This window comes from Electrophorus electricus, chromosome 24 (genome assembly GCF_013358815.1).
Source record: "Electrophorus electricus isolate fEleEle1 chromosome 24, fEleEle1.pri, whole genome shotgun sequence".
NCBI lineage: Eukaryota > Metazoa > Chordata > Actinopteri > Gymnotiformes > Gymnotidae > Electrophorus > Electrophorus electricus.
Genome location: NC_049558.1, coordinates 9,524,885 through 9,546,885, shown reverse-complemented (window position 1 = coordinate 9,546,885; position 22,001 = coordinate 9,524,885). Strand labels below are relative to the sequence as shown.

Below are 22,001 nucleotides of genomic sequence, written 5' to 3'. Positions count from 1 at the left end.
TAATGCAAGAAGTTATACTGAAATTATACCTGGCCAACAAATAATGGATGCATGACAGGTTGATAGTGATTTTGTTGATCTCGGATAGGGAGCGTGGAGGCCCTCACTCAACATTTCCACAGTGCTGAGCTCTGTGCAGCTTCTCATGTCGGAGCCTAACCCAGATGACCCGCTAATGGCAGATATTGTGAGGCATCCCATTCAGTTTCTAACTTTCACCTTGTCAGTCATGTAGTCCATAGTGTTCATGCTTCTTGTTATTTGAATTTGTTTAGTCAGCCGAATTTAAATACAGCAGAGCAGTTTTTTTGGAAAAGGCACGTAAATGGACAGCGAAATATGCAACACAAAAGATTAAGGTGAGTTGTCCCCCCCCCCCCCTTCTGGTTTTCTGTTCATATTTTTAGCTACCAGTAGTTTGTTAATTTTGTTATTAGGATTAAGGAGCAAGATTTTCTTGTGAACTTGTTACATTTTTCATTCCACAGAGGTATACTAGGTATACCTCTGGAATTTTATATATATATATATATATATATATATATATATATATATATATATACACACACACACACACACACACAAATGGATATCTGGTGTGGAAGTTGGTGCATGGGGAGCTGAGGTCTATATCATAAGGAACATCTCTTAAGTGCACTTGTTCTCACCTGCTGTCCAAAAAAAGATAATGCGTGTAAAGTGAATTAACACTCTAGACTGAAGTCTACACTGAGGTTTCTTTTGAGATTCAACTCAGATTGTTATTACTTTAATGCTCTTTTTCGTTACTCAAGCCAGTGTTCTTATATGGGCAGTTTCCCAATTCTGAAGTCAGTTTCTTTTATCTGTTTAGAGTACTTGTTGAAATACTTAACATTAAAAAGAATTTACTTTAAAAATTACATTTACTATCTTTGAAATGTGAGTTCTTACCAGTTATTGAATATTCTAGCTTTTTTCCACTGAATCTGTTTCCTACATGTTTGCATACTGTATTTACCACAAAGTAATTACTAATTACATTTTTGTTAATAAAATGCTTTTATAATGTCAGGTTTGTCATGATTCATCAGTATAATTTATTATCAAATCTGTTTCTCCTTTGTTTGAATTTTGGAATTTTCTATGTCAGTGGTATAACACCAGGGGGTGCTGTCTTTTCGCAAAGCTTTATGGTGACTATTTTCCTCTTGATGTTTGTAGTGTGATGTGGAGACAGAGCAGAAACCTTCTGAAGATGGAAGCATAAAAACGTCCAGAAAGAGAGAAGCACTCTCTGCTCAGGAGAATCTGGAACATGCAAAGAAAGTGTGTATATAGTTGGTTATAAACCTCCTACTTTGGTTATAAGGTTGCACTGTATGTGTGAGAGAGATCTATATTTTAAGATTGTAATGTTCATATAATAAAATTTTAATTGTGAAATCTGTATTGTTGACTAATAATGGTTGCAAGGGTGTCCCACAATTTTATTATTATTATTTTTATTTTATTATTATTTTTTTTTATTTTTTATTTTTTAGAACTCAGCACAACATGAAACTAATAACATATAAAACTAATAACTTTATTAAATCATCCTTTCATCACATGTATACAGAAATATGAAAATATGTACATCCAAAATGGTGTCTGGATTGCAAACAGGGCTTCAAATTTTCATTTCAGTATAAAAATTATATATTTCATATACATTTTATATAAAAAGAACAAACACTGGGTTTAAAAAAGAATTAGCATGCTAGTTCAGAGGTAGTTATATTTTATACATAATAGCTAGCTACTTTACAATTCTCAGAAGGAGGCCCTCGGTCTGTATTTGAACGTAATCAAAGCTAGCACCTAATCAAAGCCCTCTCCTTGGGTGTAAGATTTTATTTTTATATATATATATATATATATATATATATATATATATATATATAAATAAAGGTTAAGGGCCACCACTGTTTGAAATCTAATCTACATAAACAATCTTCCACAATAACGTTATGTACTTGTGTGGTCTGGTGTAGCAGCTTTAATAGTATCGACTTGCTGCTGAATAATTCCCCCCCCCCCCTTTCAATTCAGTAAGGTGTCTTGAACACCGGTGTAACAAGTGAAGACCTGCAAACTCATGAGCCAGGAATTCAGACTGACTTGAGAATCAATGGCAGGTGATTAGAGTGAGCATTTGACATACTTTATATTTCAGACATGAATGTTACTCACAATGAATAGGAGTAGGTGGACTAGGGAAAATCTTTTCACATTGAACGTGCACCATCCAACACCCTGTTTTATCTTGGTTTTCTTTAATCTGCATTTCCATCTGATTGTAGAAACGAAGAGTCAGATTGAAACATTAATGAATGAACCTGTGACTCAGTATGCCACATCACATTATAATATCCGATAGTTTTCTTATAACCATGCTACCAGCCAGTCAGTGGCATATGCAAATATTACATGTAGTTCTCTCTTCAGAAAGACATACTTTTGTCCCTTATGCGATGGTTAGGTGCTGCGTGTCATGAGAGCTCGTCTGTCTATTTATCAGAATCAGATCAGTTCCTGAGAGCTGAGAATCCTGGGACTGAACTTATGAATGACATGAGGGGTGGGAGGATGGGTGGACGCCAGGAAATGAAGAGTTTCCTCTCTTTATGCCCAGCCTGTTGCTCCGTGTGTCCACCTCCTCTTTAGCACCATATCCTGTCGTCGGTCCGGCCCTGCTCTCTCGCGACGTTTCCTTCCCCAGTGGCAGTATCACAGACAGCTGGCACGGGATGAGTGGGACGGTGGGTGTGTGCAGGATCCGGCTCTCCCTTTCGGAGCCCTCGAGCGTCACATCCACCTCAGAGGCAAATGACACCAGGGCCTGGGTGGAGTCGTACGAGCTCTTCTCAGTGTCTGCCGAGACAAAGGAGTCAAGTGCGTGGTCTTGAGCCAGGTGAGTTCTGTTGAGGATGAGTCGGCAGTCCTCACGGAAGTGGGGGTTAAACAGGAGGTAGAGCAATGGGTTGATGCAGGCGGGCAGGGGCAGCAAGACTAGCAGTACAGACTTGACCACCTCTTCACTCACAGGGAAGAGACCCAGCACGGAGGAGAAGGTGAGGAAAGCCAGAGGGCAGTAAAGTAGACAGTTGGTGAAAATGAGCCAGGCCACGTTCTTGATCATGGCACAATCCCACACACTGTTGAAGTTGCCCTTCATCAGGTCCCAGTATAGTTTGATGTAGGTGCTAGTGATGAGCAGGAAACAGAGAGAATTCATCATGATCAGGGCTACCATGAAGCCCAGGGTAGAGGGCTGGGCCTCGGGTAGCGGGGAGGGCAGGCAGAGCGGGGTGGCCTTGTATTCCCCGAGCCCCAGAACTGGCAGACTGGCTGCAGCCAAGGAAAGCAGCAGACACACCACTGCAGCCACTCGCACGCCGCCCTGGGATGGAGACTTTCCGTAGGTGCGAACACACGAAACAGACACGCTGCATTGCACGGCGGCGAGCGTGAGGAAGAGGACGGACGCCTCCGAGGCCAGCACGGAGACGAAGCCCGTCACCTGGCAACCGGCACCCATTTCCCAGCGGGCACCGAACAAGGCGAACTCACCGAATGTCATGGCATCAACCAGCGCCAGAGTGCCTGTGCAGAGGCCAGTGAGCAGGTTAGCAGCACTAATGGCGCCGATGATGAACTTGACCGGCGAGAGGTAGCTGGGAGAAGCGAGAACACTGAGGATGAGGAGGCTGTTACTCAGCAGAGATATGAGAGTGATGAGCCACATTCCCAGACGCACCACCCAGCTGTCCACCAGGTGCTCACAGGGCTTGAAGGGACCTGGAAGAGGCCAACAGTAACCGTAGCACCGTAGTAAAGAGTAAAGTCCAGTTTAGCTTAGCAATATTTTACAACTACTGCCTCAATATGCAGTTTTAAATATTTAACCTACCACTATACAGCTATGTTTTGTTATATTATGAAATATTTTTGTAAGAATTATTGTTAGTTATTGTAGGCAAACATTGAATAAGGATGGAATTTTTAAGTATTTACAAAAAGTGTATTATAATATAGAAAACAAAAGATTGTTTATATATTATTTGAAACATTCTAAAGCAATAAATCTATCTATCTATCTATCTATCTATCTATCTATCTATCTATCTATCTATCTATCTATCTATCTATCTATCTATCTATCTATCTATAAAAGATAAAAGCTTTTATTAGTTAGAACTACCTGGGATAGGGGTACACTGGATGCTAGTCTGTAGTTTGGACTCTTCTGTAGCTGACTGGAATTCCTCAAGTTCAAGGTCATCTGCCAATGAAAACCCACAGTTAGAATGTATGCCTGAAATTATGATTAAATAGTATTTGAATTGATTTATTTGATCTATGCCATATTATAAATAAAAACGGAACATCCTGACCTACATGAAAATAGTTTTTTTTAATCATTCATGGGTTTTCTTTTGGCCTTCAGGAGTGTCCTTTGAATCTCAAATGTTTAAAACTCATTCCACCTTCTTGTTCAGTGAACAGTTAACTTTAATAACCCTTTTAATCTTTCAAAGGGCTAAATAGTGCTTTTGTATCTTAAATCAACAGTCAGACTCGAGAGCATAATTACGGTGTTCCTTTCAAGTCAGAACCCTGATGGGATTGCTTACAGAGGAATGCATAAAAAGAAGACATGCTTTGATTTCATCAATTGCGTACCTCCGGTTACTGTACAGCCCAGACATGTTTGTACTGTTCTAATTAAAGATGTACAGATTTTGTAGGGGAGATAAAAATACATAAACTGACTGAACCTGGAGCTCAGTTCCCAGAATTCTTTGTGGAAAGCACTAGTAATTTGGCTTTTGCCAAGTTCCCTTTCACGTGCAGAATGAACAAAGAACTTCTACAGGGCTAGATATGAATCTGCATGGACATTAAAAATTCAAAATTGTAGTAAAGTACACAGTTAAGTTTCCAGAGAAACAATATTTCAGAGACAGACAGAGATCCTTCATCATATGTGCAAGTAGAGTGCTTCTGGAATTCTAGGAGATGCAACCACAAATACTAATGTTTTCTGTGACCTGGAGAGTTATTTGATTGCTTCTTGTCAGTTAAAACAGCCTGTTCAGATTTAATGAGATCATAAGTAGATATTGTTAGATTTTCCAGTCAGAATTCACTGGTTAGCTGAACAGTGTTGTGCACTCACAGTCTGTGTGGATGGGGAAGAGGGCATGTACTCTCTTCTGAAGGCCATCCTCCTCACTGCCTGTCCGCAACTCCCACTGGCTGGCCGGTCTGTAACTGCTGCAGGCTCCATATGCACAGCACTGGTAGGCATGAGGCATCTCAACAACTCTGCAAACCCAGCAACAGACATTCACCTCACAGTGGTCATACATGAGGAGCATATACAGGCTGAGAACACACATCTCAGTCTATTTATGTAACCACCTTATTGGCATACTAAAGCAAAAAGAAGAATAAAAAATGGTGATGCAAAGTAAAATAAGTGTAAACACGCTTAAACATGTAATGAAGTGTTGTAGCTGTTGGCGTTCTGCTTTAACGATTTGCAGCATTTTTGAAGCTTTGACATGAGTCAACCTGAAATTTTATGGGAACATTTGGTACATTTGGAATCGGCATGCAGAGGAGACGCCACTGGGATACCTTATGTTTGGGAAATCCTCCTTTTGGAAGTTGCTGGACAGTGCCCTGTTCCCTCTCAGCTTAAGATGAGTAAGGCTGCTCAGGCCAGCCCTGGGCAGACTGGTCAGATGGTTATCAGTCAGGTCCCTGTGGATGACACACATTACGCATTATCAAGCCAAGTCCATGTCAAGCTGAGTCTTGACATTTTTCTTTCTGTCTTCATTACAGTAAAACAACTTAAATAAAAATAAAATGACATAAAGGCAAATATGTAAAAGAAATAGAACAATGAGAGAGAGAGTGAAAAGACAAGAGCCTAAGGAAAGACAAAGGGACAGCCTGAAACAATGTGAAAAAATTTGGCTCCAAAAATTCACAGATATGTGCTTCATCTATGTCATTCTTTTCATGGGGTCCTGTTATCAGAGGCAGGATGTACAGATCTTTTAAATGTAATGCTCTTTAATCATCAATGGTTACATTGCAAGGATACCATTATACTATTATACCATATGTCACAGTATACCATTGTTAACAAATTTGTATCATAGTTCCTCTCATATGTCTTCTTGAACTATACTTTTACCATAAGCCATTATGTGGCATCTAATAGTAGTTTCTGATGGAAGTTAGAGTTGGCATCTGCTAGATTGAGAATATTAAAATATTTTAAATATAAAACATTTGGAAAGTTAACTGTATCAGTCCAACAGATTAATTTCACTTAATTTCTCTGTGAATTTTAACCCATTACCTTTTTAGTCTTCTAAAACTTAATTCCAGGTGGGTGCATTGAGACATGTGGTGTTTGTTGCCATTAACAGAGAACTAAATAAAATTTAGTGTTTGCATTTTTGCAACTGCAGTTATTTGAGGTTTAATAAATGTTTGGAAAAATTATGACAGTCAGCAAGATGTTTGTGAAGTGAGCTGAATTTAATCTCAACCTTGATCACTAAAGAAAATGGCCCATGACGCATTGCTGTGTGCCAAAGACAGAAGGGTACTCACAGTTTAAGCAGAGAGTGGAGGGTGGTAAAGGCTTCTGGGTGGATTCTCTCAATCCTGTTCCAGCTTAGATCCCTGTATGCGTTCACAAGAAATGACTCATCATCAGTGTGTATGTACAGTCTTTCAACCTTCTTCTCTGTGAAAAATATCTGCTACTTTGTGGGTGATTTGAGAATGATTTGCATTGAAAAGAAAAAAAAAGATTTGTTTTACAGGCCAAGCCAAAATTTATATATGTAATCAAGTTGTTTTTGTTCTTTGTTTATAAACATTTTATTTTTTTTCCTGACATCACGTGCCAAATTCACGTGCCAGTATTGCTCATACATCTGAACACAAGCATTAAGCACTCTTAATGCAGTGGCTATTCATTTTCACTCCTTAGCGGCCTCTAGAGGGTAGTGTTGATCAGTGAACTGCCTGATGACGTTCAGATCACAAGAATTAATATATACAGATGCACACTTACTAGATTTCAAACCTAAAGTATCCTTTTTTATTTTTAATTCACAGGCAAATATATAGAAATATTTTATTTGATCTTAGAATGGGGATTAAAACATAAGGGTGGTGGCATTCATGAAAGGTGTAAGTGCATGACGTGTCCATGATAATGATGCGAGAAAGACCAGTGTGAATTGGGAAAACATATTGGGAGCTGTGGAGAGGGAAGAGCAGAACTCAGAGAGACTAGAGAAAGACTAACTCACAGAGACTGGAGAAAGACCAGTGTGAATCCGGGAGACATACAAACTCACAGAAACTGGAGAAAACTAAGGTGCTGAAATGTCTCCCTCCCAATCCATCTGATCAGATTGTGCTGAAGTCCACTGCACAAAACACAAAGCTGCTATAACCTCAGTCATTACACACACACACGCACGCGCACACACACACACACACACACACACACACACACACACACACACACACACACACACACACACACACACACGCACACACACACACGCACACACACACAGACACAGTCTAACATATATGACCATATGTGACCATATGTGGAAAATGCTGCTATAAAAGATCTTATATGCAATACAGGCACTAACATTTAAAGCAGATGAAAAATAGAGTAAGACATTTCTTGTTCACTCACATTTCCTGAAGAGATGTGCAATGGTAAAAACTTGGCAGATCCTCAATAGCATTATGAGACAGCTCACTGCAAGAGAAAGACAGACACACACACAGAGTTAAATCTGGCCATGAACATGGCATGGAACTGATCATAACAGGTTAGACTCAGACTGTGGTGACTGACATGATGTTGATGTTTGAATTAAGACAGCTTATAGGATATAAACCAGCATGTTAGTCAGGGCAGCATGCTCTTCCCAGCAGTCAAATTCATCTTCCATGTTTGCCCCCATGATTTTCCGAAACTGAAGTTTTTCACAAGTGGTCTGTACCCTGCTACTGGAAGTTTTCCCACTGGGAATTCTGTAAAAGGAACCTGGGTTGGACAGGACATCGAGGAAACTTCTCAGCCATGTTAGAGAGAGTCAGAGGCTCATTAAATACATCAACCCCAGACCACAGGGCAGGGCAACACTGTTCCAGCTTACTTAAATTAAGCTCTGATGAGGGCCCTGTCAAGTCAAGTTGGGGAGTAGCGGAAAATGTTTGGGTGCGTTACTGACTCTGTGCATGTGGTATTGAGTTTGTGTGTGCTCTACTGAGTCTGTAGATGCTACAGTGAATCTATGAATGCCACAGTGACTGTAGTTACCTCAGTGCATCTGTGTGTCTGTAGTAACTGTGATTATTCTGTAGGCACTGCAGTGAATCTGTGGATGCAGAAGTGAGTCTAGCAGTAAGTGTAAGTGTAACAGGGAATCTGTTAGTACTGCAGACAACTGACTGAAGTGCTGAACTCACAGAACTCTGAGACTGGGTAACTGCTGACAGAGGTCAGATGGTAGGCTGGTGAGACCTGCTCTCGTCAGGGTGCTGAAAGGAAAACATACAGAACAAGTGAATGTGTGTGTGTGTTGGTGTGTGTGTGTGTGTGCGTGCGCGTGTGTGCGTATGTGAGAGAGAGAGAGCACGAGAGAGAGTACTAAACCATTTTGGATCAAGATCATTCTCTGAAAGTTGATGCAACAATACCAATTAATGTCCCTGACAGTAAATTCTTGGCTCTGTGAAGTGTAGTCTAATTTTAGTGTCTGATTTGTGTCTGTTGGTGTTAATAGTTTTACTGTTATATGTACTGTGTATCATTTGCTGTATTGTGTTATTATTTATTACCAAGTTTATCAGTAATTTTATTAACTGTATTTAACTGGAATTTGTAATGTATGACAGCCTGTTTCTTAATACCACTATTGTGGAAAATATTTCAATATATATGTTCATTTTAAAGTATTAAAAAGCAATAATGTAATGAGAAATCTATGTCTGCAGAGGAATGTGTTTTTACTCACAGGACTCTCAGACTAGTCGTTCCTTTGAGGTCAGGGAACTCCCGAATCTCAGCTCCACCATTGAGAGAGCTAGAACCAGATTTGACAACTCATTAATTCACTGTGCTAACAAAGATAACATTACATATTATGGTATACTACAATTACAAATTGAGCTTTCTGTATTCCAGAGAGTACAGAAAACATTACAGAAAGTATTTTATTTTGCTTTACTGTTGCTTTTCAATCTTGCAACAAAATTAGGGAACATAACTGAAGCAGCTTTTGACAACATTAGGAGTTCATTGTTTTCATATTGTGCTGTAAATACATATGGAAACATAGAGTTTATGTATGTGAAGGCTAAAACGAGCTGAAATATGAGGAGGAGCAGATGCTTGTGTAGACTTTTTAATAGTACACCTACAATTTGTACATGTAAACAGCTGGAACTTATAATAGTTATACTTACAGAGTGTGTAACTTTGGCAAGAACTGGAAAGCAGATCTTCCAACAAACTGAATGGGATTCTCATAGAAATGACTGGGCAGAAAAGGTTGTGAAGAGGATGGTTAGGTTTGTTGAACTCTTTGGGTATTAGGTGTATTGTTCTCTGTATTAGTATAATAATGGCCTGATTAAGTTAAATTAAATTAAATCTAGGTCAGGAATAAACCATGCATGCTGACATGAGTTGTAAAACTATGCAAAACATCATGGTTAAAAAAGATAGCAGCAGATACTGTGATGCAGGCCAAACATTTACTGATCTCACAAAACACTCCACTAAACAGCTGTATATTCAGACTAGCCTGTTCTACTGGTGGAATGGTCCCACACATGTTCATGTGAGATGTTTAAGTGAAGTCGTAGAGGCCCAGACAGTAAAACCATTCAAATAGTTCAGCTCCAGCCTTACTCCTGGAGATGTGCTGGCCAATACATTTTTAGTTGCAATCACAATCTAACACACCTGACACACCTAACACACCTTATATTCAGAATGCCCGAAGGCCTTGATTAACTGGATCCAGTATGTTACTCAGCCTGTTAGATTATTGTTAGAACTCAACTCTGCAGGGAAACAGACATTGAGGAGAAGGGATAGATCCTGATTTTATTGTTAATACGTATTTGTATAACACACATCTTTGATGTCCAGCTGAGTGTTGTTCAAAGTTTACTCTGCTATCTATTTCCCTGCTTTGCCGAGATTTAGTATGGAAAAACACAGCAAATGTGAACTACCTCTTTCAGTTTACTACTGGGTCAACTACCCTATGTAAGATTGCAAAACATTATCCTTCTTTATCTCTGTAAACACTGATCTAATTACAGTGTTATTATTTCTTCTCTAAGTACATTTCAGAGATTCATGGTGGAAGCATTGCTCTACTGTTCAGATAAGAAACTATTTATTACATGTAAATCACATTTGGGGAATATATTTGGTTGGCATATTTTGCATTCTGGCCATTCATGTAGAATTCGAGGGAATGGTCAAGTGACAGGAGCTACTCACATGGTCTGTAGCAGTGGATTCCCCACAAAAGCCCTCTCAGGAATGGCCTTGATGTTATTGTTGTGAAAACCCCTGTTGAAGGAACAGGTAGAGGATGGCATATCCATCTGTGCGCTGCCCACAAACACACATTATACTTGGCACTACTATGCAATTATGGAGAATGCTATGTGTCTGATATTTGTCCCAATTCACTGCTGCTTCTATTTTGTGCAGGCTGAAGAGTCACATAGCAGTCTGAGGCCAGGTATTAATGAAATATTTGGCACACCACATTAGCACTGACAGAGTGCCAGTGTTTGCCATTTACTCCTCACTGGAAATAGTTGTAAAATTAGTTTTATGACTTCTGAGAAGCCTGTCACCTTCACAAAAAATCTGCAAAACTTGACAGTAGGTATAGCCTCTCAGTAAACTCCTTTTTCCATGACATTTTTCATGTCTGATCATGCTTTATGAAACTAGTCTTTGAAATTAGTCTTGGTCTTGGTGCGTAATGATGACACCCCAAGCTTCTGCTTGAGTGAAGTTTTGTAATCAATCCAGATGTACAGTAAGGCTTTTGGCTGCCTGGCTACATGTCTGTGGGATCCGCTGATGTAAACATGCTCGGTATCATATAGAACCACCTGTCCCGAGGCAGACGGAGGCCCTCAACCATTCAGGACACTTGAGACGGAAGAGCTTACACACTTATCTCACAACATCTGCTTTTGCTGCCGGAGGCCATATGTGGCTGTTGCATTTCTAGGCACTAAAGGAGTTTGCGGAGGGGTAATAAGCCGGATGACCCTCGTGGGGGGAGGGGCTCCAAGAACAGGTGCATGCTGGGTAAGGTTACTCTGGGTTACTCACAGCTCTTGGAGCTTGGCCAGTGTGTGGATAGCCACAGGGAATTCCTTCAGGGAGTTGAAGTTCAGCTCGCTGTAGAAGCAGAGGGGCAAAATGGTTATTATAAGAAATGTAGAAGGGTAGTAGAACCCAGGTTTGAAGTTAGACAACCACTTAGGCAACCCCCCCCAGCCAGAACACCTTTCACCAGAATCTCAATATCTACAAGAGCTGCTGTGTTTTGACACTCAAATTTCACTCTTTATACTTCTTGTTCATAATGTAAGCAAACAGCTGGGGCACTTTCACTGTGATCAGACAGCAGAAAACCTTTCCTTTGACCTTGCTGAACATGCATGTTGGTTGTTCTTGGTGACCTGGTGACAGCTGTACTCAGCTACCTTGACAGCCTTTATTTTTTGTTGCCTAAGACTCCTAAGAAAGCTCGATGCAACAAGAGAGCAAGAACCAAAACAGCACAGGTTGCTAAGGGTGCATGGCCTTATGTGCAAAGGCCACCTCTCTCTCTCTTTCTCTCTCTCTCTCTCTCTCTCCTTTAATTTCCAATGGATGGAATCTGGTCTTTAGCTAGTAATTGCAAGGGAATCGAGTGTAACACAACATCAGCTCTTCTGATTGGTTTTCAGCTTTCCAGTCCTGCTCTTGTAACAGAGTCAAAAAGGTGAAGAGGTGAAGAGGTGTGTGCTTGGTCCTGGATCCCCTGTTTTTTGAATTACCTGCCTGTACACAATACCAAAATCTGAATGTGCCTCCTCATACCTGTAATTATAGCTCTTATGTTAAGTGTAAGCTTTCAAAGCAGTCTAAACGTTTATGTATTTTATGTCTTTTTCAAGGGGGAAAAATATCCATCTGGCAGGCTGCCAGGGTGTTTGAAGTGAGCAGAGGGCCCTGGCTAACAGCCACTCACGGTAAAGCACTTGCTGAATTTAAGTGTGCATGCATGTGTGTGTGTGTGTGTATGTGCGTGCGTGCGTGTGCGTGCGTGTGTGTGTGTGCGTGTATGTGTGTCTGTGTATGCATGCGTATGTGTGTGCCCATGAATATGCAATAACCTCAAAATAGAATTCCACTAAAAATCCAGAATTAGATTTAATTTTATCAAGCCCACCATAAGCTTTACACAGTAAACTTTGTGTGAATTTGTGCTGTGCTTTGAGGCTGAGTGTAAGATGATATCCACTCTGCCAGCTTCCTTCCTTCTCTGTGCTTTGACACCTTTGGTAAACAGACCCAAGGAAGAGAATGCCAGCTATAGAGAGAGTAGATATGTTCATTTGGATTTAATATTCTATTAATAATCAAATAATACAATTAAATCTTCAGTCAATAGACTGTTCTGAAACAAAATTCTGAAATTTGTTCCAGTACGCTACAGTTTTCTTTGTTTTCTTAGGAATAGCATGGTTTGCTTACTGTTTAATTTTGATTAATATTATAATTTGTTGATCACATGTGACCCATTTGTCATCTGAAATTGCTACGGATTGTGTCAGATACTGTCAGTGGCGACTCAGCATATGTTTTTTTAATCTATATATAAACACTGTTTTCCTATTCTTCTGTCAGAATGTGGTTACACAAAATGACAAATTGTATGGCATGCAAACGTAGCCAGACATGAGTCAGAATAACTTTCACTATGTGTGTGCAGCCCTCAGTCTCGAATAGCTGTAGAATGGAGAGGTGAAACGGTTATGTGATGGGGAAACAGTTGCTAGCAATACATCGGAACTCAGTAGGAGGTTTATGGGAAACATAAAATTCTGGATCTCCTTAACACTGTATACATTTCATGCCTTATTTCATTTCAAGATGGACAGCAGCGACTGGAGGAATAAGTCAGAGGACCCTGCCTGAGTCATCTGGGACTTTTGGAATTAAAACAGAGATGGGATTTATTTAAATGACTTAATACTTAACACGATAGAACACAGTTTTGATTAAGTCCAGTATTACAGTATAATCTAATGATATCATTCTGCGTGGTGAGGGCATTATGGGTATTTATTGACTTCTCCATTGCAGCATATCTGTTTTTACATAAGGTCACTAAAAGAGCAGAGTGGTAGAGAGAGCAGAGGCTCGACAGTGTGCTGTAGAACTCAGGCTCCAGCCATGTCTGGTTCCTGTTCCTCGCCTTGTTTGGGACATCAATCACTCTTGTTTGGTGACTTTGCTTTGATATGGTGCAGGGGGATAACGCTTTTCTTTTCCTGGATAGACTTCATTGTTTGGATCGAAGAGGGTTTTAGCAATGTGCCCAGTCCCAGTTTTAAAACCACATAGTGTTGAGTTACTGCTACTCTGACAGATGCACACTGCGACTTTTAGGTTTTTAGGCCAGTTGATAATAAACATATATGCTACTATGAGAATCGTGGGCTCTGTGAGAATCAGGTCTTTATGTGCTAATTTAAGGCAATAAGGAAATAGAGCAAACCCTGCCTCTTCAGGTAAAGAGCTGCCACTGTTCACACACACACACACACACACACACACACACACACACACACACACACACACACAAAAAGAGAGAGAATTTAAAAATTAAGTGTTCACTGCTATGTATGACTCTCTAGGCTGATTTATCCCTTGTAAACTATAAAACGTCATTCTTAGCACTTGAGTGGGCCATTAAAGAGCAGGTGGGAAGCACTCCTTCTCCTGGAGACCACCATGTGCTGCTTTTAAAGTCTATGGTCTCCACACAGAATTTGGAAGGCTTTCATAAGTTACATTGGCAAAAAGATATTTATGCAAGCCAACAGGCCCCTTTCAGAATGTCTCATGACTTTTAATAGTGTTTCTCATGGCTTTATGCTGTGTTTTTCATTATTTCATTTTAACCTGCTCAAAATCAAAGTCAAAGTAATGTGCAGCATTGGAAAAGAACAACTACAGCAGTCTTTACTGTAGGTCACAAATAAGTAGTTATTTCAACCAAGTCAAGAAATTACAAGGTTAAATTAACTTACAGACCTTAATAAAATATTCTGATTGGTTTCCTTCCAGTAGTAATTACAGTAATTACATTGATTTAATGTGATAATATGATTCCTCACTGCATTACCATAGTTTATCTTAGTAGTACTTCTTCTACTCTTCTAAGTGTGTCCTAATGAATAAGGGATCCCATGCAACACATGCTTATCCATTACTGAGTGATCCAAATCTCAGCAGGGAAACCTTAGCATAGCAGAGGCACTGAGGAGATGCTCTTACTGCTTACAATATAGAACATGAAAGTCAGCCCTACCTACCTTTGATTCTAAATTATTTTAATGATAGATACTACTGTTTTTCAGAAAACATACTCTGCAATTTTCTTGTGTACATATCAACAGATAAAGTAATACAAGAGGTGTGTTTGTACCCAATACAAAGCTGAAGTGCCATAAGTGAAATTAAAATGTATTTTTGATATTGCTATTAATTTCATATCATCTCATTAAACCTGGCTTGTCCACAGGAGCTACACTGAACCCTCAGTGAAATTACAGAACAAAGGCTAGATACTAAAAAACAGGATATTGCTTTAAGTCGCCTTTAATCTTTCACCAAAGGACGTTTCCACTTACAGGGTCTCCAGACTGCGCAGTCCCTCAAAGCACTTCTGTCCCATAGTCTGAATTAGGTTGTTATGAAGATGCCTGGACACAAAAACAATTATTAGACATAAAGAAGATATTAAAAGTCTTCAGAGATAATATTGTTAAAGAGCACACTTTATATAAACTTCTGTTAGCTTGTGCTATTATTTTGCTTCCTCTTGCTCCTTTATATTTTAATGCTTAAACCATGTGTTTTAGCTGGGCACTATAAGTAACAAAATACTTACAGTACAACCAGGTTTGTGAGGTTTCTGAAGGCGTAATCAGAGATGTGTGTGATGCGGTTAAGGGCGAGGGTCATGGCCTGCAGGGAGGACAGGTCACTGAGTGCGCTCGCTGGGATCTCGGTCAAGGCATTGTCATCCAGCCACAGGTGCCGCAGTGACCGCATGCCTGAAAACACCTGCGCAGGAACCTCCGTGATGAGGTTGGCATCCAATCGCCTGTGTGCAGATGGACAGAAAAAGTCACATGTCTGGGAGGTATATGGGGATCACAGGACTCCTCTCAGTGGGGAGCTTCACCATTTCTTCAAAACTTTACATGTGCTTATGAGGACAGAAACAAAATAGGGCAAGTAATGAGGACCATAATAATATTCTTGGAGTTGTGTCCTTGGTGTAGTTGAATATAATGGAAATGTATGTCCCTATTCATTCAAAATTCAAGACAAAGCCAGAATATTGATTTTCTGGATACAAAGTTCAATTTATGGTAAAAACATGCTTGACATTGTTACCATTACCAAAGCAATGATGAAAAATATGTTATTTTAACTGTAATAAACCCCTCAGGGGTTTCATGGTTTGAATCCATTAGTGTTTACAGTCATTACAGCCGTTAGTGTTTACAGCCAGTGACTGTTGGGTGCAGAGTTTAATCGGACTGCTGTTTGGGAAGCTCGGCTGGTAGAGGTTTCAGTTGGGGATTATTTGTTACTTGCACAATATTGATGTGAATGATGGAAAAGAAATGTGCAAGTCTGGAAAAAAGGAAGAATTGTAGACATGTGGTCAGTATGGAAGGGGGAAGGGTGTATATTTGAACTGAGACATAACACAAGCACTTTCAGATGTACTTTTTACCTTTCACCCTTTTATTTGTTTTTAGTCTGAAGTGCACACCATAGGAAAAAACACTGGAGGGGGTGCAATTCATTTAAGAATTTCAGAACTAAAATGGAACTCCAAGGCTCCTTAGTCAAATTTTGGTTTGTTAGGATTCTACAAGGACATATGCCTGGTGAGCCAGCCAGGAGCAATTATATTGCCCTTCAGGTTAGGCTCTGCAAGTTCTCCATGTGTCAGTAAAGAGCCTTGGAAGTGAAAGTTTGTGAATTGTGTCCCTGGCATTTACCAAATCCCTTTGAGGAGTTATGGGTTACGTTTTTGCCATTAGGAGTTAAAATGAATGATCACAAGGACATTGTGAGCAGTCCTCTGAAGGTTGAATTAGGAGGACTTCCTTGCTACTGCTTAATAGACCCTCTTATGTACCATGTGAATTTGGCCAGTTTTAAGTGTCTGATTCCAGTGATGGATTTGAATCTGTATACTGATTCTTCTGTTGCTGCTATATTTCTGATTTTCACTACTAAATGTTTTAATACATGTTTTATGTATCGCCACTATTTTATATATTTTGTGTGTTATATGAGGATGCCAAAGACAGTAACCTAAACATCTTTGGGAGTTTAGGTTAGGTTTAGGTTTCCTCCACAATTTAGATTGCCTCCACAAATTTCAATTCAGAGATCAAAATGATGGATTTTGTGGGTTTATTTTAGAAAAGCAGGTTTTTGAGAAAAAAGGTTTTGTTCCAAAGCAGGTCCTGTTCCAAACCTTGATTTACTTGCAGAAGATGGAAGTTGAATTTGAAGGAATGGGAAATTGGAGTTCTCTTCTCTGCTAGCGTGGTCCAAATTGACTAGTATTGTGGAGAGCTGTAGTAGTTAAAGCATGACCAAAAAAGCAAAGCTAGGCAATCATTCCCAGTTATGACCACAGAAGTAAGAGGTCAAAGTTAAGCACCATGGGAGAAAACAAACATTTAAGATTTAAATGCTGGAAAGTAAGTAAGGAACATGCTTTTCATTTGAAGGTGTCTGAATTAGCTAAACTTTCTATTGCTCCCTCTGGATGAACCCCCCGGTGACGTCAAGGAGATTTGATTTTGGCTGTGATAGTCTTATAGTGTGATTCCACAGTGACAATGAAGAACAACTGTCACATGACTGAACTAGCTAAATGAAAGAGGCAATGCTTAGGGCATAAGAATTAGCTAATTTGCCTAAACTTCAGAATTCTCAGTTATGTGAGAGCACAAATTAGTTTCCATGTGTGCCTACCTATGAGGATGTAAACAAGCTAATTTTGCTTGAACTGTTTATAAGTTGCCTTTCTGAGAGACTTGGGACTTCTCTTAGAGAGCTCAAAGATAGTGGAAATAGCTGCTTCTTCAGTGTCTCTTTAACCAATATATTGCAGCATAACAATGATGTTCCTTATTAAAATGGAGAACTTGATTTTTGAGACTGGTAGGCTGTAAAATGATATCATTTAGAATTCAAATGTAAACTATTTGGGATGTGAGCATATGAAGTTGTGATTGTTTTTTTGTAAGTCCAATACAAATTTTACTATATATCACGTCACATCATATCACATCACATCATATCATATCATGTACATGCTTACTTTGTTAATAAGCATGTTCTTACTGAATGAGAAACTAAGTAACTGCTTAAAATAACTTTTCTGTTTACTGGACAGTTTTTGGAGTTCTCTGACTGGCTGCTTCAAAGCCTTTGTGGAGAATTGAATGTTAAATTCAGTCACAACAGCACACCCTTTCTCCTTGTATCAAGATTATATAGGAGCTGTATTGACAGAGTTCTTTTACATCACAGGCACTGGCGATACCTGCTTTTATAAGCCCATATGTCCAGTACAAAGTCAGGGCCATTGGAATGCAAAATGCTCCAGTTAACTTTTCACTGTTGGTGTACCAACTGTAAATCTTATTTAGTAGTAGACTCCAGCTACTAGATTCAGTGTAGTTTGAGAGTAAATCAGATTGTAGGGCTTGTCAAAGCAAGAAGGAAAAGCTAAATTGTGTCAGCGAGTATTAGAAAGTTAGCTATCTGTAACTCATTACATACAAATCTAACTAACTCAAGAAAGCTAACAACTTCAAGCTAAATAGAAGCTGGTGCCACAAAAGTTTTAAAAGCCTAAATGAAAAAAAAAAAAACTGAAAATATGCAATAACAGGAGAGTCGCAAGTCTTCTGATGTTAATCCATTGCACAGTAATACAGTAGCTTCCTGAAAAAAGCACAGTAGCCTATTTAAGTTTTAGACTGTCTAACAACTAATTTACAGCATCCAGTGATATTTGGCAGAAAACAATGTATGCAGGACAAAATGAACTTGCAAACAGATTTGTACTCTTTTGATAAATCACTACAGAGCAACTATACAGTGACATTAACTGACAGGGAGTTTGTACTTTTTGTTTGACTTTTTTGTTTGAGCCTTGATGAATCTTGGCCCAATACAGAGTTAACAATAATGAGCCTAGAGACTACTAACTATTGCTCACATATATAATTTTTCCTATCCTGAGATGAAAAACACAACAACAAAGGCTCAAGAAATTGTGAATGAACAGGAAGAGGTTGCCCTTTGCCCCCAGTGACTTTTCTGCCTTCCTCAATGGAGGATTTAACTCATGTAACCATGTCTCATTGGTTTCTCTGCTTTGTTTTCACTGTGCATGGTTTGGCACTTGCCTGGACCTCAGGTGCTTCTGTAGCTGATTTATGCCGGGCTGTTTTATGAAGCTATGTTTAGCTCCTCGAGCACAGGCTTGTTTAATGTGAGCTGTGGCATGCTGCCTGCTTTGAGACAGAGCTTATGGAGTCCACAGATGTAGTTCTCCACCTTTTAAATTTCAGATCTCATGAAAGTCATGTTTTAGCAGGAGGGAAAGAGTAATTAGAGGTGGCTCTCAAAGGATATTCAGAAGGGTGTGATCGATGAAGAGGCAGAAGACCTGCCATTGTGGTTATTACCTTCTAGCTCAACCCTGTTACGGTGTTTTGAAAACAAGCTTTGTTTGGTATTTGCAGATATAATAAAGCACCAATTGATAATTTCATCTTGGTTTCATCTTTGTGACATGCTAAAATAAGCTGAGAGTAAACTACAAACCAGTTTATGTGACTTATCCACTGCAATCCCATAAGCTACTGAACAACTGCTGGAACAACAGCTCTTCATCTCTGATTTCTGGCCATCCAACAAAGCAAAAAGCAGAGAGAAATGGCTCGAGAGCAGCTGCTGTTTTCCCTCTGGTTTTTGGGGACAGATCACCCCTTCTTGTCTCTGTTCTCTTCTGGCTGGTTGTTCACAGACCTTGACATCGCCACAACCAAGATGAATGTCCTCCCCATGTCAACAAGTTAAGCCTTTGATGTAATGAGTGTTGCCCTCTGGGAGGGGAGAAGGGGGGCAGTGCTGGAAGACTCGCCCTTAGCTGTGATGTATGACAGCAGAGGGACGCAGGCAGTCGGCCACAAGTACTTCCTCCACATTCTTCCCCCTTTGTGACCTTTCACATTCATTCATTCAGTGCTGGCGCCTGTCCACCCCTACCCCCATCTCCCGCGTCAGTGTTCTTGCTCAGGGTAATCTATGGACTGCATTATTACGACCCTGAAAGGAACTATCCCAATATTCAGACAGGTGAGGGAATCTAGCACGAGAGTTGGGCACCACAGACAGGTCAAAGGGAAGTGCATGAACTTTTAATTTTACTAGAATGTGGATGAAACAAGTGTGGCAGCTAGTCCTGAATTTACACTCCCTTGGGATGAAGATGCTATAACAAACATGAACAAATTCTCCTCCCCCTTGATGAAGCACACCCTTGTGCTTCTGCCTTTTTCAAAGGAATCTGTTAGCCCCAGACCCAGAGTCATGCTGTGTTTCAAGCCAGTGTAGTACACATGGGTAAGGTGATATGTTGCTTAATAAAACTTTCCTTACGTTTGAAAATATCATAGTGGTGGTGCAGAGAAGACCACCTCTGCACCACCTGCTAGTCTTTGTCTCTTAGTGGTGGTGCAAAAGGAAAGACGACCAGGCAGTTTATTTCCACTGCTGAGTGTCCACAGAAACCAGAAACAGAAGTTTTTCAGAATAGACATAGAGAGGTGTTTTTGCACCACTGGTAGAAGAGGCTCCTGTAATCTCACTGGAGTTGTGCAGCGTGAGACAGCCAGGGATTCTGGGATTTGATGTCAGTGAGAGAATAAAAATGCCAGAGACTCAATGGCTGGAAGATAGAATGTTTTTGTCCTCTGTCTGCTTCCCTCACTTTCCCTTTGTCTGCACCAGGCGCCAGTTGACCTCAGTTCTTAAGGCCTAGCCTCAGTAATTAACCAGTCTTCATCTTATCATTAGTCTAAATTGCATGTTTGGTGAGTATCAGATGCCTTTTCAGCTCTTTGGGGATGCACCTAGCTGAATCAGCTCTGCTCCTTTGTTGTGGAGGGATTGAAAGTGAGTGTGAGTGATTTGGCAGGATGCCAGCTGTGTGCTGCAGAGGTAACTGTGTGTGTAGGGGAGGGGGGGGGGTGCAGTGGAGTTCCATAGCTGGAGGCCACTCTGGAGTCGGGCATGTCATCCACACGGAAAAATCAGTGTTGGTGGTAAGGGAATTAAAATCGTACGCCATGACTCTAGTGAAAACATCCTCACAAAGGTAGAAGGAAATGAGCAAACGGAATTATTCATTTAGAAAAATAGGTGGTCCTGGCTGAAGGTATGAAGGTAGGCTGTGTGGAAGGACTGACTGGGTTTGCTGAGCTGGAATAATTTAGAGGGTTGAGGGGTGGACGGAAGAGAGCAGACAGCATTTCAAATCTGCCCTGTTCATGGGGAACTAGTTAGGAAGGGGCATGATTCCGATTAGGAGGGAAATAGCTGGAGTGGAGGGAAGAGAGAGAAAATTGGGCTCCTTCACAGATCATTGAGTCTCACGCTGCGGCGTCTGCTGCTTCTCTCATGGCTTCCAGATGTGACTTCAGCGCCAGGGCGATTCACCGCTTGGATGATATTAAGAACCTTTGCATCATATGTGGACAATCTCTCAGATCCTCTTGCTGGGAAGGTGGCGTGCTTGCCTCTTTCAATCATTCATGTTTCATACCTTCACTCTCATCCATCTATCCATCCCAGACTAGAGGGAGATGTCTTTTTCCTTTATTTTTGTAACATAATTTTGGACTCAGTGGGACCCTGCACCAGAAAACTGTAGGTTCACAACACATTGTTGCTTCCAAAATCTCTGCACATTAATGTTTTAGCCATAAGCCATTTTTAACTATTTCACAAAATATTTTATCTTATGTCCTTTATTATTTTTGCTTTTGCCCATAATATCATTATTAAATGCATTGCCAGATTGTACTACCAGGCATTAACAGGCGTATATCCCTCTCACAGATGACATCTGAGGGTAGGAGTTTTTTTTTTTTTTTTTAACTCTGTAACTCATAGCTTGTGGTCCTGCTTATGATTTAACACTGACAGAGGCGAATATGGTTACAGGCATACAGTATGCCCTCCTTTTGGTGTAACCATGGAAAGATTTCTAAATTCTTTTAATCTTAAGCACTCGCTTATTGGCACTCGCTTATTGAACAGCCTTTCTCTGTACGTGCATACAAACATCACCTGCATTTCCAGGGACTGGAGTTTGGAGGCTGGTACTTACAGAGAGAGGAGGTTTGGCAGCTCCCAGGGGTCTTCACTGGCCAGTCTCTCCAGCTGGTTATTCTGCAGCATCCTACAAGCAGTAAAATACGTGAAAATGTAAAAGCAGTAAAATACTGAATCATCTCTCTAAAACACTCAATTAGGT

At 40.2% G+C, this 22,001-nt stretch overlaps 2 protein-coding genes across 3 annotated transcripts in view; one reads left to right on the top strand and one right to left on the bottom strand.

Annotated features, from left to right (window-relative positions):
* ube2t (ubiquitin-conjugating enzyme E2T (putative)) overlaps window positions 1-1,429 on the top strand; it is a 2,422-nt gene extending 993 nt beyond the window's left edge. For both annotated transcript variants that reach the window (XM_027028177.2, XM_027028175.2), the window contains 3 exons: window positions 89-187; window positions 276-359; window positions 1,204-1,429. In XM_027028177.2, the coding sequence (XP_026883978.1) occupies window positions 89-187; window positions 276-359; window positions 1,204-1,320 (300 nt within the window). In that variant the 3' untranslated portion in view covers window positions 1,321-1,429. The remainder of the gene's footprint in view (window positions 1-88; window positions 188-275; window positions 360-1,203) is intronic.
* A 527-nt stretch (window positions 1,430-1,956) lies between these two features.
* LOC113588815 (leucine-rich repeat-containing G-protein coupled receptor 6) overlaps window positions 1,957-22,001 on the bottom strand; it is a 58,651-nt gene continuing 38,606 nt past the window's right edge. Inside the window, exons 4-16 of the mRNA XM_027028178.2 lie at window positions 21,855-21,926; window positions 11,462-11,530; window positions 10,607-10,678; window positions 9,556-9,627; window positions 9,105-9,173; window positions 8,557-8,628; window positions 7,775-7,840; window positions 7,419-7,490; window positions 6,661-6,732; window positions 5,668-5,793; window positions 5,204-5,352; window positions 4,226-4,306; window positions 1,957-3,822 (exon numbers count right to left, since the gene is read on the bottom strand). Of these exons, the coding sequence (XP_026883979.2) occupies window positions 2,585-3,822; window positions 4,226-4,306; window positions 5,204-5,352; window positions 5,668-5,793; window positions 6,661-6,732; window positions 7,419-7,490; window positions 7,775-7,840; window positions 8,557-8,628; window positions 9,105-9,173; window positions 9,556-9,627; window positions 10,607-10,678; window positions 11,462-11,530; window positions 21,855-21,926 (2,230 nt within the window). The 3' untranslated portion in view covers window positions 1,957-2,584. The remainder of the gene's footprint in view (window positions 3,823-4,225; window positions 4,307-5,203; window positions 5,353-5,667; window positions 5,794-6,660; window positions 6,733-7,418; window positions 7,491-7,774; window positions 7,841-8,556; window positions 8,629-9,104; window positions 9,174-9,555; window positions 9,628-10,606; window positions 10,679-11,461; window positions 11,531-21,854; window positions 21,927-22,001) is intronic.